This window comes from Ambystoma mexicanum, chromosome 14, assembly GCF_040938575.1.
Source record: "Ambystoma mexicanum isolate Mex_15411 chromosome 14, UKY_AmexF1_1, whole genome shotgun sequence".
Classification (NCBI taxonomy): domain Eukaryota; kingdom Metazoa; phylum Chordata; class Amphibia; order Caudata; family Ambystomatidae; genus Ambystoma; species Ambystoma mexicanum.
This window is the reverse complement of record NC_090940.1, coordinates 82,147,847-82,166,961: the sequence shown is the minus strand read 5'-3', so window position 1 is coordinate 82,166,961 and position 19,115 is coordinate 82,147,847. Positions and strand designations below refer to the sequence as shown.

The 19,115-nt window shown below is 46.5% G+C and overlaps 1 protein-coding gene across 2 annotated transcripts in view; it reads left to right on the top strand.

Annotated features, from left to right (window-relative positions):
* Positions 1-19,115, top strand: part of RASGRP1 (RAS guanyl releasing protein 1) — a 326,703-nt gene that overhangs the window by 245,781 nt on the left and 61,807 nt on the right. For both annotated transcript variants that reach the window (XM_069638555.1, XM_069638556.1), the window contains 3 exons: positions 2,857-2,919; positions 9,743-9,874; positions 11,939-12,092. In XM_069638555.1, coding sequence (XP_069494656.1) covers positions 2,857-2,919; positions 9,743-9,874; positions 11,939-12,092 — 349 coding nt within the window. The remainder of the gene's footprint in view (positions 1-2,856; positions 2,920-9,742; positions 9,875-11,938; positions 12,093-19,115) is intronic.

Genomic DNA, 19,115 nt, shown 5'->3' with positions numbered 1-19,115 from the left:
CAGGAATGGTACTCCTTTTACTGTTCTTAGAACTATGAAAGGCTCATTTTGGCCCTTGCCTAGATTTGAACAGTTGGGTGCCGATTACATGCAAACCCAAGCACTCAATGCACGAAGCTACAGCTGGTGAGCCTGGCTATTCTATCATTGCCCCTTTAAAAGCAGCTTTTGCTTAAGACCTTCGCCCTGGATGGTGCCACCACGTAAGACTCGCACAAGTGGTATGTTTCCATTTATAACTGTGCGATAAATAGCCAGCGAAATAGGACTGCAGTACTCGTGGGGCGGAAGGTGAATAGATTGCCAGAAGAAGAAAGTGGCTGCGTCATTGGAGGGCCATCTTCAAGAGCACAAGAACGTCAACACGCGCTAACGGTTTGCAGCGGGTGTCGGAGCCGGCGGAACGCATCTTGCAACAGCCATTAAGCTCAGAACATTAGTATTGACAGGCTGGGAAGAAAAACAGGCTTTATATAGAACTGAGCTGTAGAAACTCATGCATTGTTGCTGATGTGTATATAAATGTGTTTATTTAAATTATACATAAATGTGTACGTGTGCATAATATAAGTACATACGTGTGTGTGTGTGTGTGTATATTATGTACGCATTAAAAATGCTTTTTAAAAGGTGTTAATATAGGACCTTTTAAAAAGGTGAAATCTACACGTGTTAATAATGCCAGGGTGCCGGGTCTACCAACACTTTCCGAAATGATAAAATAGTGAAGTCTACAAACCCTGGGAATGACAAGATTACTACCAACACTCTCCCCCCCACATTTTTTAAAATGGTCTATACATGTTGGGAATGGCAGGGTTAAAGTTACTATGAGCAGTATCAAAAACAAGTCGAAGGTAAAGTGTATAAACATTGGGAATGCCGGGGCCATGGTTCCCAATCAACATGCGAACTCTGGGAATACCACGGTTAAGATTACTGCAACGAAAAAACCAAGAACCATCTTCCCTTGATGCTACGGGCATCCTTGTAATACCGGAGACTACATACACTTTTCAAGATCGCCAAAAACATAATGAGAATCAATCATAGTCTCCAATGTTTCAATCTCTTAAAATCTACATCTTTAATAAAACCGCTCCTGAAGCCGCAATGTCGGACGCAACCGAGCCAATGCATTTTGAACCCAAGGGTGCATCGTCAGGACATAATCTTGCTTTTTTATGAAGAGGAAATATAAGCCCCTGAGATGTGGACCCCAAAAAGATAGTGGCTACCACAAAAACTGAAAAACCACACCAAGTTGTAGAAAATGCCCCCGCGATCCAATTCATGAAGATTGAAAACGTACGGTTGTAGTTGCTATCAACACCCTCCAAAATGAGTAAAAAGTGAAGTCTGTGAACTTTGGCAATGGTAAGGTTATACCAATAATCTCCCAAAAAGATTTTAAAAAGTAGTCTATAAATATTGGGAATGCCAACGTTAAGGTTATTATCAAAACTTCCCAAACAGCAAAAAAGTCAAGTCTATACACTTTGGGAAAGGTAAGGTTAATACATTCAGTAGATAAGTTGCTTCCCGTAGAGTGTGGTTTCTCATTATTTTTCAGGTGTTGAGGAGCCTGAGGAAGCAACCTCCTTACTAGTGGAAACTTGCAAATGTGTTCAAATTAGCTTAAGGCATCAATTGGCTAATTTGTTCAGATAAATGCTGGCTGCCTTTTGTCAACTTGTCAATCACAAGGTTAATATTACAGTGGCTGTAATAGTGCCTTAGTTGTTTTGCTATTAAAGCTGATTTTGGGAGGTTTATAACTTCGGTGCCTGATGGAGGCGCGTCTATCTTCCTCAATACAAAGTTCCCAAATAATGCAAAGTCCATGCGGTTAATGGTTTAAACAAAAATCTATTCAAATGTGTAGATAACTTTTACCCTCTCATGACGCAAACGCCACTGGTTGGATTTACACCGGGATGTGTAGTTGGCAACTGGGACAATTTAGAAACTTAACTTGGTTTGGTGAAAATCTATACATGGGCCTTTAGAAAAATTATATATTTTTAAATGTGACTCATGCAGCGCTATTGGGTTTGAGAACTAACATTTTGGCTGCAAAAACCTTTCAGATGGGCAATTTTCAAAGGGAATGCCCCAAAGGGGTACAATATGCCCCTTAAGAGAAAAGAAAACGATATGCGGTTTTGCCACTGAATTTTCTAACTTAGGATCCCAGAGGGGGGAAAAAAATCCTTTCATCCTTAGCGCATGTTTGCTAATTTCAAAAGATCATTTACATTGCACTATGACTGTCTATGGAAACGTGTTTTGCCGTTCTATCGGGGAGACAACAAAGCTATAGGGGTGTCCCCCCAAAAAACATTTCTCCTTCAAATTCTCACAGAAAATGTTTTCCAACCTGTATGGCAAAAAATTGTGGTAAATATAACATTCCGTTAACTTGATGCAAAGCGACCAGCGTTTATTCTGCCAAGCATGTCACTTTGGAGTCCCCAATATTAAATAAATATATGAAAAGCTGTGATTGGCACATCTCGGCGGTGCAGTTTCTCTCTGTATTGAACTGGGCATTTCAAGATGCAATGTAAAGACTTGTGGACCTTGTACTGTGTGCCCAATCTACCCTCAGAAAATCGTCCCAAGATAGGTAGTGTTTATCAAAGTTTTGGCCTCAAAGTGTTTCAGACTTGATATGTATCTGAACAACGTCAAAACACTTCACAATACAAAGTACAGATGGGACAGGCAGCCTCAGCATAACCTGGCGTTATTGTGATGATCTGGTGAAATTTGTCAAAGAATTGTGGCGCCATGGCTGACCTGGGCCAGACTATGCCATGTCTTTGCAACTCTTTTCCTTAACAGACTGTGTACCTACGAAGAGGCGTCGGAGAAGGACCTGTCCCCCCGCTGCCTCAAGATCTGCTACTTTGCAAGGTAAGGACTTAGTTCTCAAACACTACTACTTCATCAGGTGAGGGCCTTTGTTCTCAAAATCTCTTAATCAGGTGGGCTCCTAGCTCTCAAACCTGTTACTTCATCAGGTAAGCTCCTAGTGCTTAAGATCGGTTACCTCATCAGGTGAGCTCTTAGACCTCACGATTTGCTGCTTAGATCTCAAGATGTGTTACTCTTAGATCTCAAGATTTTTTACTTCAACGGGTGAGCTCTTAGTTCTCAAGATGTTTTACTTAGTTCTCCAGATGTTACTTTGTCTGGTAAACTCTTAGTTCTCAAGCTGTTACTTCATCAGGTGAACTTAGTTCTCAACATGTGTTACTCAGTTCTCAAGATGTTTTACTTCATCAGGTGAGCTTAGTTCTCAAGATGTTTTACTTCATTAGGTGAGCTCTTCTCAAGATGTGTTACTTTGTCTGGTAAGCTCTTAGTTCTCGTTTGTAAGTGTTTCTTTGGGGACCCCCTGAGTTTTGGCAATCACGGGTGGTCCGTGGCCAGAGGTGGAGCGGCCTGCAACCATCCACAGTGTACCCCACAGCTATTGGTCCCAAAAGACTGAGAGCACGGGCCTTCAGTCACATGTCAGGCCTGTCTGCAGACTTCCTGTAACATCACTGATATGGTGTGCAGTTATAATGTCGACTGCAAAGTCAAAAACAAAAATGTCGAAAAAAAACTAATGTTTTTTTATTTGTATTTTTTGGGGTTTAGCTATAAAAAATAAACGGGGGGTTGGGGCCCCCCATTAAAAAAAGAAATTTAAAAAAAAATGTGTTTTCGACATTTTTGCAGTCGACATTTTCACTACAAACCCACTGATATTCTGTGACATCATAGATCAGTAAAACGTCACCAACTCTGAGACATCCGACTCTGTGATGCCACAGGCTCTCTATAGCATCATCCTCTCTGACATCACTGGCCACCTCCGGCTGCTCATGCCCTGTGAAATATCAGACTCGAGATTGGTCTGCCATCTTTGGCTCTCCAGATGTTTTGGACTGCAACTCCCATCAGCCATTGCCAGCATAGTCAATGGTGAGGGATCATGGGAGTCGTAGACCAAACCATCAGGTGAGCTGCAGGTTGCAGACCTGTGCTCTATATCCTCAAACTACAGTGTCACTGTGACATCACAGGCCTACCGTGACCCCAATGACATCACTGACAATCTTTATATCTGGATACTCTGACATTGCAAACCCTCTGTCACCTCAGATCTCCTGTAACCTTCTATGATTATACAGACCATGTATGCCATGACCGAACCATGGGAGTCCAGATCACAGGAAATATGCAGGCCGCTGGTGACATCACAGATCCACTATGTAGCTCTAACCCTGCCATGCCCCCCACAAGCACCCATGGATGCTACACGTCCTCTTTACAGACACCGACCAGCAGACATATCACACGTCATGTATGTAGCCCTGAAGAGTCCGTGTTGCATGGTGCCCCTTGCCATGCAGTGAGGGGGAAATGCATACCATGCATGGATTTGCACAATTTGGCTTCCATTTAAGAGCTCTAAAGAGTTAATGCAGGAGCAGAAGCTGGTGAGAAGATATAACACCCGCGAGTGATATGTGCGAATGAGGAGAATGTGTGCTATTCTTAACGGTGTAAAATCACAGAATTTCTAATGCAAAGTTCTTAAACTGGAAAGAGCAAATGCTGCTAGCAGGTCTCCCGGCTAGAATCTCGGAACTACTCCCATCCGACATCACTAAGGCTATAAAACAAGCACACTGCCCTGTCTGCATCGTGTGCTTAGAGTGGGCAAATACAGGCAGATTGCAATGGTGCTCTTTGTGGTAAGTGTAGGCATTTTCGGGTATCGTGCTAAATTCATAGGGCCTCATTCCAAGTTTGCTGTTAATTCAGTGGTAATTCTGCCAAATGACTGCCAAAGTCTGTTACTGTTACTGTCACTTGGTCCTGTGGGTTTACCACAGGATTGAAAGTGGTGATAGGGCAGTGTTAGTCTCCATTTAGGAGTCCATTGTACTCCATGGGTTTTTTGGTGGAATTACCACGAGCGGTAATTCCGCAGAGGTATTTCTGCCTTTTCTTTAAAGTGGAGGATTTACTGCCAGCATGGTGCTGGAGGTAAATCCTACACTTTAAAGCCGAACCCGGGCAGTAACGGAATCACTACCACTTTTTTCCGCTCTGCCAAACTTGTAATGAGGCCCACAGACTGAGAACATGGCCCCTTTTTTAATTATGACCAAACAATAGGGCAAAATCTACAAAGTTGACAGGGTATTGCCCTTAGTAGATAACGTTCACACAAAAAGAGTAGGCAACACACATCTGTGTTATAGGCTATAAGCAGCCGAAAAAGACCCAAGAGAGGTCCAGTTGGTAAAACCAAACCCAAGAGTAACTGTGGTGTGGACTATGATTATTAATAAAGTGAGAAACAAGGCTGTGGCGGAAGACAGAAGGATAGAGCGAAAAAGAGGTACTATCCCTGCCTACTGTGCACTCTCAACTAGGTTGCGGTGTTACAACGCCTGTCTAATAGTGACAGAATAAGAATGAAATTACCAACTTCTACGGTGTGTAATACATTCAGCCTTGTATGTCTAGTACCACTCTCCTCCAGATTAATTGAAATCGGAAGAGACTAGGAGTAAAAGAGGAAGCACACCAGGGAAGGTAAAAAGGATAAATGTCTTCCTTTTTAGAAAACTCGTGTGGCATCTAATGGAATAGACAATCCTTTAATAACCCATTGATTGTCACACTGGCCCTGGGTTGCTAGGGTTAAAATGACACAAACATACAGGAAGAGGATACATTCCTATTCCAACAACACAAAGACAATACAGTCACCGCTTCCCATGCAGGGCTTATTTTTACTAACGGGAAGTAGGACAATATAAAACGGTTTGTTCAATCTAAAAAATAGGCAGATTGGTGCCTTTATAGATGTAACAAACACAGTCGAACGGTTTCAGTAGCCTAACTTTGATAAAGCCACATTCATCAGGACAGTCTAAGATTCCTCAAAAGCTGGTATATTTCATAAGTCGGAGACCAGTTTGTGAGAAATAAAAAACGGTAGATGGAGTAGTACATTGCCACCTTGCCGTTGGTGTCATAGGACTGGAACAGTCTGGGGAGGAGCCTGTGGGAGCAAAACAAAGTAAACCACAGACACTAGACGGCTGCTAGATTCCATGTTGGATTATGAATTGACACTTCAATTCGTGTCATCCATGTAATACAGTGAGAGGTTGTCTCTAGACACCACTTCATCTTTTAATCTTAATATGTAATTCTCATCTCCTTGCTAAATAGCATAACACCTGTATTCAATATACACCATACCGTATGTTAGAAGTAGGGTGTTGGATTAAAAATGTTCTAACATCCATGCAAGATACTCATGTACGGTTCTCAGAGAACAAACTCACTCTCAATTTTCCTTCCCCTCAGGTTTAAAGCAGAGTATGCCTCAAAATGTGGCACGGCTTAGCTGACCAGTCCACGTGGTGTTCATCTGTAGATAAATACAGAGTTATAATCAGATTTAAGGCACTAATTTCTCAAGTGTGCCAGTGTGTATCAGACACTGATCATAGTGCCACTGATGAATTTAGGAGTTCTGTTAAAATTGGACACATTTTGACCAAAAGCAACAGACTGGGAGACATAGCCTGGCATAGTCTTATAGAAGGCGTAAATGAGTGTCTTGCATGGATGTTGGCACATTTTTAATCCAACACCCTACTTCTAACATAAGGTATGGTGTATATTGAATACAGGTGTTATGCTATTTAGCAAGGAGATGAGAATTACATATTAAGATTAAAAGATGAAGTGGTGTCTAGAGACAACCTCTGACTGTATTACATGGATGACACAAATTGTAGTGTCAATTCATAATCCAACATGGAATCTAGCAGCCGTCTAGTGACTGTGGTTTACTTTGTTTTGCTCCCACAGGCTCCTCCCCAGACTGTTCCAGTCCTATGACACCAACGGCAAGGTGGTAACGTACTACTCCATCTACCATTTTTTATTTCTCACAAACTGGTCTCCGATTTACGAAATATACCAGCTTTTGAGGAACCTTAGACTGTCCTGATGAATGTGGCTTCATCAAAGTTAGTCTACTGAAACCGGTCGACGGTGTTTGTTACATCTATAAAGGCACCAATTTGCCTATTTTATAGCTTGAACAAACTGTTTTATATTGTCCTACTTCCCGTTAGTAAAAATAAGCCCTGCATGGGAAGCAGTGACTGTATCGTCTTTGTGTTGTTGGAATAGGAATTTATCCTCTCCGTGTATGTTTGTTCCATTTTAACCCTAGCAACCCAGGGTCAGTGTGACAATCAATGGGTTATTAAAGGATTGTCTATCCCATTAGATGCCACACAAGTTTTCTAAAAAGGAAGACATTTATCCTTTTTACCTTCCCTGGTGTGCTTCCTCTTTTACTCAGTGTCTTCCGATTTCAATTAATCCGGAGGAGAGAGGTACTGGACATACAAGGCTGAATGTATTACACGCCATAGAAGTTGGTAATTTCACTCTTATTCTGTCACTATTAGACAGGCGTTGTAACACCGCAACCTAGTTGAGAGTGCACAGAAGGCAGGGATAGTACCTCTTTTTCGCTCTATTCTTCTGTCTTCCGCAACAACCTTGTTTCTCACTTTATTAATAATCAGAGTCCACACCACAGTTACTCTTGGGTTTGGTTTTACCAACTGGACCTCTCTTGGGTCTTTTTTGGCTGCTTATAACCCCTTTTAATTATGTGCTAAGTACAGGTAGACAGTGTAAACGCTGCACTCGGGAGGATAGCTCGGGGGCCACATGCTTGACTTGGAAGCAAAGTGACGCGGAGCAACACAGGTTCGATCCCCAGGTCCGCGCTTAGAAACCTCTGGGTATTAAGCGTGTTATAAACAACCAATCATATCATGTCCATCATGTTCACTATATGGGAAGGCAGCCTATAAACACTGCACTATTTGTATCATATTCCCTGTGTAGGAAGTCCGACTGTAAACACTGCACTATTTGCATCATATTCCCTGTGTAGGAAGTCTGACTGTAAACACTGCACTATTTGCATCATATTCCCTGTGTAGGAAGTCTGACTGTAAACACTGCACTATTTGCATCATATTCGCTGTGTAGGAAGTCCGACTGTAAACACTGCACTATTTGTATAATGTCTTTAGCGGAGCTAAACGCACATCCAGTAAACACTCCAGGTTTTGTAGCGCGTGTTTAGTGCAGCCAGAGGCACAGCATGTACACGTGGCACTATGTGTATCCGGTCCTCTGTGCATATCCGCGCAGCCTGCAATATCTGCACTATTTGGATCATGTGCTTAGTGCGGCCAGACACATGGCTGTAAGCAAAACCCAATGTGTGTCCTAGTGCATCTGAACACAACGCCTGGCGCAACAGGAACTAGACCACTAGGATAAGATTTCAGGGGTCTGGGGGGTGGGGGGGTGCAATGTGGGGAGTGGAGGACTATAAGGAAAGCACTTCTAAATATGGGGAAGGCTCAAAGATGGAGGGGGCCTGCCATAATATACATTATGTATCATGCAGGTTAAATTAACCTCAGCCAGTGAACATTAAGGGGTAAAACTATCCCTCAGAATTTCATAATTTTGGGGAGGGGGGGGGATTGCCCAGCAGAAGCCTTCTTTTTCTTTGTCCAGATAGAAAAGCGCAGGAGGACCAGGCCTGATATGGGTCGCTCAGCAACATCGACTCCCCATTGGCCTCTTTTTCCACCATTTATCCGCCATATTGTCTTCTTCAATTGTGTTCCAAGATTAAACTAATTTGGGCTCTTTAAATATCTCCAATTGGGCACCACCAGAGGCATAGACGGGGTAGGGCCTGAGGGGCAAGGCCCACCCAAAATCTGTAAATGTCCACTCAGCAGCGCTGTGCAGGCCATTTACAGATGTTGTTGTCATTGCGGTGGGCCCAACTGCATTAGCTTCAGGCCCTACTTGGCCTGAAGCTAATGCAGTTGGGCCCACTGTAATAGTTGGAGAAATTAGAGACTCCTGACTGCGCCTCGGGCACCACCCTTACTGCTTGTAGCTCCAGGTCTCTAATGTAGCTTTCACGCCCCGGTGGTGGGGCAGACATGGGCTTTGTAGGCCTGAGCTGAGGGCTGTTAAAGATCATGCATGAAAGCTATTTGCAGCCCGGGATTTACTGGGGTGCTAATAGTTTCATTTGTTTTCATTCTGATGGGAGATGAGCTCAGCGTGAGCCCATCTCCCGTTGGAGAAAAAAAAATACCACAAAAATGGCCACCCTAAAAATAGAAAAGGGACAAGGTCCCTTTTTGGATGAAAGCAGCCATGAAAAACGTGTGCCGAAATTGCCCCCGTCATCCGAAAAGGGACCTAGTCCCTTTTCTAAGTTAATGGTGGCAGCCATTTTGTTTTACATCTATTTTTTCTTTTTATTTTTTGTTTTTCTCCGTCAGTTGGTGAATTCACAACCTCATTGGCGGATTGTGATTGGTCAATCTGCCTTTCCCGGGTGTGAATTTGCAACAGATCATAGCCAGGAAAACTGCGTGCATGCGCCAAAGGTGCCAGAAGTGAAGTTACTCACTGGCCAAAATAAGCCTCTGGAGAAATGACCAATATGTTATCGAAAATAAGGGCAAAATAAGAGCCCAACTGGCTGATAACCCTTCTAAACAGGGTGGTCACTCAACCAAATTGCAGTTGGTATTTTTGTGGATGTCATGCATGGTGGTTAAAGTAAACGCCTGTGCTGTGCTCTCGACAGGTACTGGATGACCGAGTTTTGGCTCATGTTCAAAATGGACGCTACCCTGAGAGAGGCGATGGAGAAATTCAGAGAGGTGGTGAAGACCTATGACGAGAAGATGAGTGGGCACCTTCTCGACACAACCCAAATGTGAGTATCGTTAATGCGTACTGAGCCGCCTGTCCACTCTGCTGAATACATTAAGTTGGGGCTCATGTTCAAGTCCTTCATAGCATACATGGGAGCGGTAAAGACCGGCGTAACGGTGCTAGTCTTGTTTTAACGCCTCCATTCATGGTCCAGGGGATTTTCATTGTTTTTTAATTCAAAGGAATGGTGCGGAACGGGAGTTACGTTTCCATCTCCTGTTTGCCCTCAGCCTTCAAAAAGAACTTGGTTTTACGCCAGCATGAAAACCTCATGATGGCGTAAAACCAATGATTTCCTATGGAAACGATTCAACAGGAAATAATTGTAAACGCTGCCTGCCATGCGTACATATCAGGCTGTGTTGACTCCATTTTCACTGCAGAGTGAAAACGAGATGTTTAACGAGACTTCCGCTATCGCTTTACACATTTGCACCCCGCAATGCAGATGATGAAAAGTACCCGAAGCGGACATGTTTACACGTAAGTGCAAACGTAAGTGGTTCCCTCCAGGCAATTTACGTCGTGAAGCAAAGGGAGCTCCTTTGTATTTTGTTATTTATGATAGTGTCTTACGCCCTCTTGCTAAATGTCACTACCAAGAAGATTTCTTGCTACAAAATGCGTTTTCCCCTCTCAGAAAACATGGTGCCTGCGATCAAGCATAGACGAGAAGACGCCCTCCGTGTGAAATAGCGCCTGGGAACAAACGTTGAAGTCGTGATGCTAGTGATTAGAAGAGGGAGAAAGGTGTACATGGGTGGAAATGTAAAAGAACGGGGGGCAGCAAGATTCTGCCAGGAAGTCATATTGGGGCATCTGCAGGCGCTATATTAAAACATTCTCAGACAGATCGTGGCCACTTTTGTGAGGAAAAACATTCACAAAAGACTGAAGCGAAGAGTCGCGCTGCTAGTGATCGAGATTGCTGCCTGAGTGTTCATATCCTGGCTGCACTGGGTCCACCTTTCGTGCCGCTGAGGCTGATAAAATAAGCACATCTGAAACCTTTTGAATAAAAGGTGCCTGGTCATAATGGCCAGATTACTTCCCGGTAATCTTCATTACTCTGAGTCCAGGTCTTCCTCGTTGCAGTCCTTGACATCCATCCCTCCCTCCCGTCACCCATTGTGCTTCTAAACCGATTGGTAATCAAACACGTCTGGGTGAGTCAGAGCTGCTTTTATACCGAGTTAAGGGGAGGAGTTATACCAACTAAATGGGAAGAATTAAAACATTTTTTTGTAGGGGGCTTGAGAAGCACCTGTCTCCCAGGCAGTGGTGGAAATGGAAAAAATGTGGTGGGGGATCCCACAACACAAGGGCCATGGGGGGGGGGGGAGTTTGGGGGGGCGGTGCCTGAGGGGCGGGGCAAGTAGTGGACATCCAGCAATGCTGGCTTAAAAAAAAGGAAACAAAGCGCCTTGGACGGCAACATTGCCTTTTACCGCGGCTTTGGCACTGGTGTGTAATGCACAATGCTCGCTACAAACATGTAGCGAACATTGTGCATTACACGCCAGTGCCAAAGCTGCAGTAAAAGGCAATGCTGCCGTCGCGGGCACTTTTTTTCCTTTTTTTGGTTTTTAAGTATTCCAGTGCATTCATGGGCTTAGGCGGCTGACTCTGGCCGGATCCCGAGATCCAACTCCATATCTGGTGCCGGATCTCTGATCCGCCGAGAGCCGGCCCAATGACCAGCACTGCTCCCAGGTGAGGACTCTCCGCATAGAATAAGGACTCTAACGAGAAAGACAGAGGTAGTGCATTTTATTGTGTTGGCCATATAAGTAACCTTTATGGGGTATGTCCCCTCCACTCGCAATGTCCTAAACGCACTATGGACCGCCACCATCAGGAGGCACGAGTGGGGACCGGATTGATCCAACCAACAGCAAATATGGCCTGTTGCATGGAATGGGCAGCTTCACAATTGCTGTTCGTCTGAGGTTATCCTGAACACCAACATTGATCTTCATGTAAACCAAAGCTGCGATTACCGAATCGGGCCCAATATCGTTTAGTTGCATCCTCACTAGCGCTTTCACTCTCGTTTGTCTTGCAGCACCTCCCGCGACTGGCCGTGGAAGCTGACGCAGAGGGTCAAGTCCAACACCAGTAAGAAGCGTAAAGTGTCTCTACTCTTCGATCACCTGGAGCCAGAAGAGCTGGCCGAACATCTCACCTACCTGGAGTTCAAGTCCTTCCGCAGGATCGCAGTAAGTGTCGGCCGCCTAGATCCGGGGGTGACCTCGTAATCTGGGGCTCTTGGTTGAAAACCCTGGCCGGGCCCACTGTGCTTTCCACCCTTCCCAGAAGAGTAAAATGAAATCGAACCTATCGCGGAATAGCAACACCTGCTATTAACAGCCCTACAAGTCTGTGATACTAAAGCCGCAGGAGCTATACATATGATATGATAGTTTATTTATATCGCGCCCATACAAATATTAAAAGCTTTAACGTCCCCATTGGGCTGGCGGTTCCTTTCGCGATGCGGGGGAAGTTGTCAAGCTGGCACTTTGGGTCTATGGGGCAGAGGTGGGGAAAGAAGGCAATTCATAGGGGGTCAGTCTTAGTTTTAGGAGTCAAACGCCAACCAGGCGGTGTAAATTATCGAATGGAATATTTGGTAAATCATTGAACAAGACCACCTAAGTTGCAAGAGGCTGATGGACAGGGGTGGAGCCAGCTGAGGGGCTTGGACGACCTATTTAAAAGGGTGTTCACCAGCATCAGCTGAAGCTTTATTCATTTTCTAAAGTTCCACAATATACTATGTATCGCCTTAATATGCCCACGTGTGATCATTTCTCTGGGATTTCATCCCTGTCTGGTACATGGTTGCAACGTGTTATGGATGTTATGAAATACATCTGCAGTGCCACAAAAAAGAAAACGCCCTTTTCTGCATTTAACATTTGTCAATAGTTCAAAGGTTAAATACAAAATAAATGCACTTAATGATTACATTTTCTTTGGAGGTATCAGTTTGGAAGCCTGGGCGGGATCTTTGGTTGGATGAATGTGTGTATATATAGCAGTGTAAAATACCAACCATTAATACTCAGAAGTGGTGTAGAGAATAAAATCCCCCCCACACTTAATTCAATACTGAGTGATGGGAGTGTTTGTCAAAGTCCCGCCCCCTACCCATTGAAAACACACTCCTTAAATTGAATTGAAAAGACCAAGTCGTTTGTCTCAGCATGAGGTGTGAGGGAAGCTGCCGGGCGGGCTTCGGACATCTTGTGGCTGTTCTGGTCGAGGCTAGTTTATAAGGCAATAGAATACTTCTGTTCCAACTAGAACTATTGTAGGGGAGGAGTGGGCCAATAGAATGCTTCTGTACCAAGGCTAGTTTATAAGCCAATAGAATGCTTTGGTTCCAACTAGAACTATTGTAGGGGAGAAGTGGACCAATAGAATGCTCCTGTTCCAACTAGAACTGTTGTAGGGGAGGAGTGGACGAAATAAAAAATCTTGAATTGCCCTTGCTCGGTGTTTGGAGCCCACTCGTGCTTCACTCACACGGCCAGCGAGGAAAGTAAAGAACATGTTTGTTTATTCATTTCGTGCCTAAACTGGAGGTATCGTGGTGCTTGTAGAATGTCAAGGAGTAAGGACCTAGCGAAACAGTGTGCATACAATGCATGTTATACATATGTGTTGAATAACCATGTTTTTAAGAGCTTTTGGAAGACTTTGAGCCAGTTCATGAAATTTTTAGCATGGTGCAAAGTGAATTTGCACTGGTGCTAGTGACTTTACACTGTCAACAAACACCCTGATTAACAAAACAGTGCAGAGTGTACTTTTGCAGTCCAAAGTGACTTTGCACTGACTTGGCACTGGTCTAAAGTCACTTTGCATTGCAAAAATACACTTTGCACTGCTCTGCGAATCCGGGTGTTGGCAGTGCAAAGTCACTTTGCACCGTGCTAAATATTCCATGAATTGGACCCTTAGTATGATGGCTTATTTCTCATGTGGTCAAGGAGGATGTTCCGGAGGGTGCTACTTAGAGCAGTACAGCCAAAGGCAGAATAAGAAACTTAGCAAGCCAAAGCTAGACTGCCCAAGGTGAGGGCCCAGCCTGCATGAAATCAGACAGAGAAAGGGGTCTAAAACACAGTCTATCTGAACCATAAGAAGTAACGGAAGGCTCTCAAAAGTGGACGCATAGTGAACAGAGCAGTGCGATTCAAGCGCCCTTCTGGATACCCTCGTGACCCCAAGCCTTTGAGTGGCATGGAGCACTGGCAGCTGGTGTGTTTTTAAAGTAGTGGGCATACATGATTTCCCCCAGGTGGCACGGGCTAGTGCTGCAAGAGAAAAGCACATATGTATACACCAATACAACTGTGTCTAACAAGACATCACATAACACTCCTAGTGGAATTAGTGCTTTATGCTAAGGAGCTGAAATATTTGCCAAAATTACAGAATCGGAGAGATCAAAGGAACCAGAACTGGTTTAATGAGCCGTCCACAGTACCGGTTTGTGTACTTACACGTGCATGGCTTAATCTTTGAGACAAGCATATGCTACTGGCAGGATCAACCAGTTGCTGAAAGAGAGTCGGCCGACACTAGCTCAATGGAGTTTGGGTACTTCACAGCCTCAGAATTGTATCTTTAAAAAAAATAATGGTTAAAAATGGTGCATTTTACAGCTTACATTTTAGAAAAATGGGTACAAAGCCACAAATGTACAATCGGATCTTTGGGGGAAGACCTCGACAGCTCCAGTCGCTGCCAGGCCACCAGCAATTTGCAGGAGCATTTTACAACCTATTTTCATGCTGGCTGAGATTTTAAAAAATCATGTGCCAGTCTCGAAATAATATACCATTATTGTAAAACATGAATTTGATGCTGCTTGTGCCCAAAGTAAATCATGAGGCCTAGCAAGAATCTATGCCACAGCTGCTCCCATTAATGCCAGGTGTGTCCAAGAGAATCTTGATGTCTGGCTCCACAATATGTTGGTGACATCCTCTTTCAGGCTGTTTGTTCCTAAAGAAAATCATGCCCTCTGTCTCAACAGTTACATGTCTTTATAACTAATCATTTTATAACGAATGCACATATGACGAAAATTATATAGCAACAAAGCATAACACATTTTTTAAAATCTTTTTTTTGGGGGGTCCTGCAAACCCTCATTTCCCACCCTTAAAAACCCACCCCAACTGTTTCTCCATTAGATGTAACCCTTTACCCCACCCCACATACATTTTTGTTATGTTTTTCATTATATAGTTTGTTATAGATTTATTCTATGTAAAATTTTGATTATAAAGACTGTATACCATCTCAATAATATATACCAGTACACACCTGCCCCCCTTTTAAATGCTGGATTTTCACGAAGAAGGTCATGAGGGGTGTCAACAATATATGTCCATATTTCCACTGTAAGCTAGTATTGCTCAGAAAATAGCAAAGTGGTTTATTTGATTGCAATGACCACTTTTTCTGGACATTCAGTGCCACAAGTGTCTCTACTTATACACTTGTATATCGCGTTGGGCGAGTGACTGAGGTGCAAGACATAGAGATTGGTCATAGGGCTAATTAGCATAACATAATGTGCAACAGGACCAGGAGCGTTGTCAAATGACCTGTCGTCACAACAATGCCCGTTTGCCAGACCCTTTGAATGGGGTGATACCCGGCTCCCCGGGATGGAACCATTTAACTGGCACTCATACTTGTTTTCCCTTCTGCAGTATGCCTCCGAAATAGCGGGGTGAGTAAGGCGAGACTGATGTCGACCTCGGGCCAGTAACGTTAACAAACTACTGCCAACTGCACTCGCCTAACGCCACTCTTTGGTTGTACTCGGAAGCCGAGCTCTCAGGAGATGTTCTGCAACTTCTGACTTATAACTCATCGCATTTTGCATTCCAGAACTGGTAGTTAGCGAACGGAGGGTAGAACAGGGGCAATGTGGTGGTCTTGGAAGCAAGAGCACGCAGAGCAACAGAGGTTGAATCCCAGATCTCCGATTAGAAACCGAACTCGGTTATTAAGGGCGTTATAAAAAACCAATACCATTTTTAAAAAGACATACAAATTTAAAAAAGGTATATGCAAGTCTACAAGTGCTCGAATGCAAAGTTGTATGTAAATGCAGGCCTAGCAATCATTCACGACACAGCACAGCTTGAGTTTTCTGTTCGCGCCTTGAAACACTCGTGTCTGGGTGCATTATAAATGCCATGTCATAAGGTTCTACTACTATTAAAACTGAAAGACGCAACCCAAAAGCCCTGTGCAATAGGTCACTGGCATTCATTAACAACCATCGAGGGCCAATCAGAAGAGTTACTCTATCCATGTCTTGTTCAGCGACAAACAATCGTACAAAGGTGCGCCTCAAAGCACAGTGACAGGCACGACGGCCTCACCTGAAAGGGGATATTGCCCCAAACCCCGACTGGCCTGGAGGACTCTCTACAAACACATGCCGATAATTCCAAATACCCCCGTCGGCTGCCACAAGGCCTGCACTCGCTGAGCGCCAGTCGATCCCTGTAACGGTTCCCCCCGCAGGCATAAAAAGCACCAAGAGTAAAATGGCAGACACCCAGTGTGAGGGGGCTGCCTCCAGTCTCCGGGGCAGCCTCCTAACACTGTCGGGATCACCCGACAGCCTGGGACACGTCGGCGGGCAGCCGGCGTGTCTCGGGCAAGTAATCACCCTGCGGTGCCTCGGGGTCACCGGGCGCACAAAACACCGTGCGGGGGTGTCACCCCCTGACTCCAGTGGTCGCGGCCCCGAGGGCACTCGGGCCTCGCCGCACTCACAAGGCCACGACCACGTGGCAGGCCCACACCACACAAGAAACACAGACACGAGTTGCCACTTCCGGGGGCTCTGCTGCTCTGCCCTCGCAGCGCCAGCAGAGCCCCTTTTATTAAAGGGGCACGTGAGCGTCATGACACAGTCACGGCGCTCACGTTGCCCAAACAACTAGACCCCCACACAACATCCCTTCTTTATTATAACCAAACAAAATTAAACAAAAACCCACCACAAACATTTGGTGCATTCCAGTCCGCGCACCACCTAGCTGCTACTCCAACCCAAACATTTTTCTCTTTTGACACCGCAAGACAAAACAGGTGTGCTCCAGTCCCCACACCATGGGGCCCTATGACGGGGTCCTCCCACTCAGAAAATTCCGGGATCAAACTGGCCCTCGGCGCCGGTGCAGGACAAGAAGAATACATTCTCTTCGTACTCCTCCCCCCTATCATACGGTGCCTCTCGGGTACTCTCCACCACCTGGACCGCCGCCACTTTGGGGGTCCTTCTCCCCTTCACCTCACTCCCCCCTGATGCCCCCCACATCATGCCGGCTGGGGCTGGAGCGAGACACTCGTGCGAAATGGTCTCCTTTCCCGCACCTTCCACAGATTTGTCCCATCGCCGGGCAGTCCTGCGGGTGGGGCAGATCCCACCCACACTGTTGACATACTGTGGCATTGGGGGTCTCTCTTCGGCCAGTCTCCCCTCCTCATCACTCTTCCTCCTGGCCACCTGCTGACAGCCGCCACCTCCTCAACCTTCACTTGCTGCGTGGGGACCTCCATCTTTAGGTGGTGCCTAGAGGAGTCCATGACCGAGGCCCGCGCCTCCGCCAGTTCCTGGGCCCGGCCAAGCTCCAGTATTCGATCGAGGGTCAGCGCTGGGTCCTTCAGAACCTGCTTGCGCAGTTTGGTGGAGCTGCAGCCATAGATGATTTGCGCCCGGATCTCGTCCTCCTCGAAGTTCCCCAGGTCACAGGCCAGTGCAATGCCGCGCAGCTTCCCATGGAATGCATCAAGGCTTTCCCCTTCCTCCTGCTTCGCACACCTCATCCTGAACCTCTCATAGTCTCTGTTGACCATGGGTCTGAAGTATTCGTTCAGGGCTGCGACGGCTGCACCGTACGATTGATCTCGGGGCTTTAGTGTCTTGAACAGTCTCTGGACGGCCAACCCAGCAGAGTATAGGAGTGTCGGGCGTTTGGCTGCGTCTTTGATCTCCATTGCCTCGAAGTACAACTCCAGGTTCTCCACCCAGGCCACTCACCGGGCCCCCAGGCTTGCCGGCGCACCGAGGACATCAAAATGGGGTATTGGTGCCAGCTGACCCCTACATACCCCTTCATCGTCCGACATGCTGTTGGCAGGTGAGGACGTCATCTGCCACTCACTCGTGTTGATGTGCGCTTGCCGTTGCCGGGCTCAAGTAGCTGTTGATCGGTGCCTGGCGTTCTCCCTGCCCAGGGGCGCACGAGCACGCCAGGTGGAGCCGCAACCCCAGTGCTTGGCACACGTGTGATTTGTGGAGTTGCACTGCCCGTTTCCCCGGGCCCTTCCAAAGTCTCTCCCTCCCTGGTTGGTTTCACCGGGGCCACTTGGTCTCTCCTGCCCAGGGCGCACGAGCACTCCGGATCGGAGCCGCAACCCTCAGGCTCAGTGCAACTGTGACCTGCAGGAGGGGTTGACGTGATGTTATCCTCGCCCCTCCTCTGAGTTGCCTGGCCAGGTCCAGGGATTACCCTCTTCGGCTGATCACCGCTGCGGCCCGGGCAGTGGAATCCTCTTCCTTTGGGCCCCGCAGGCTATGTGGGAGGTGGCTGCTCCCCCTTCTTTTTTTTTTTTTTATTATTGGCCCGGACGCTGATGGGCCTCCCTTCCCTTTGTCTGGGCCACGACATGATGAGGCCCCGCCCCTCCTCAGGCTGCGTTTCGGCAAATGAGGGAGAAAGGAGCGAAAAAGGAAGCTTGATGAGGGTATTCCCTTCCCCTTGTCCAGCTCGTTACAGCCGATTAGCGCTGCAGGCCTGGTTGCTTAGGCCCCGCCCCTTTTCTTTGTGTCGGGCTGCGGCTCCCCATCCCCACGCGGCTCCAGCCACGCGGATGCAGGTAGGCTCAAGGGAGGCCGCCTGCAGCTCTGTTACGTGCGCCCCTCCTTCACGCACCGCGTGGAGAGAAACGCGTTCCCGACATGCGACATCGCCCGTCGGCAGCACGGGGCTCAGCTGTTGTGCTCCCTGCTCCGACGGGCCATGCGCCGCGGGCCGAGCACCAGGCCCGCCCTTTTCTTTGTCCTCGGGCAGGGCGGCCGCACCAAGTGCTTGCGCGGATCCCTTCACCCGCCCACCGCGAACACCAGTAGGCGGGCGCGACTTCCTCGTCGCCAATGTGAGGGGGCTGCCTCCAGTCTCCGGGGCAGCCTCCTA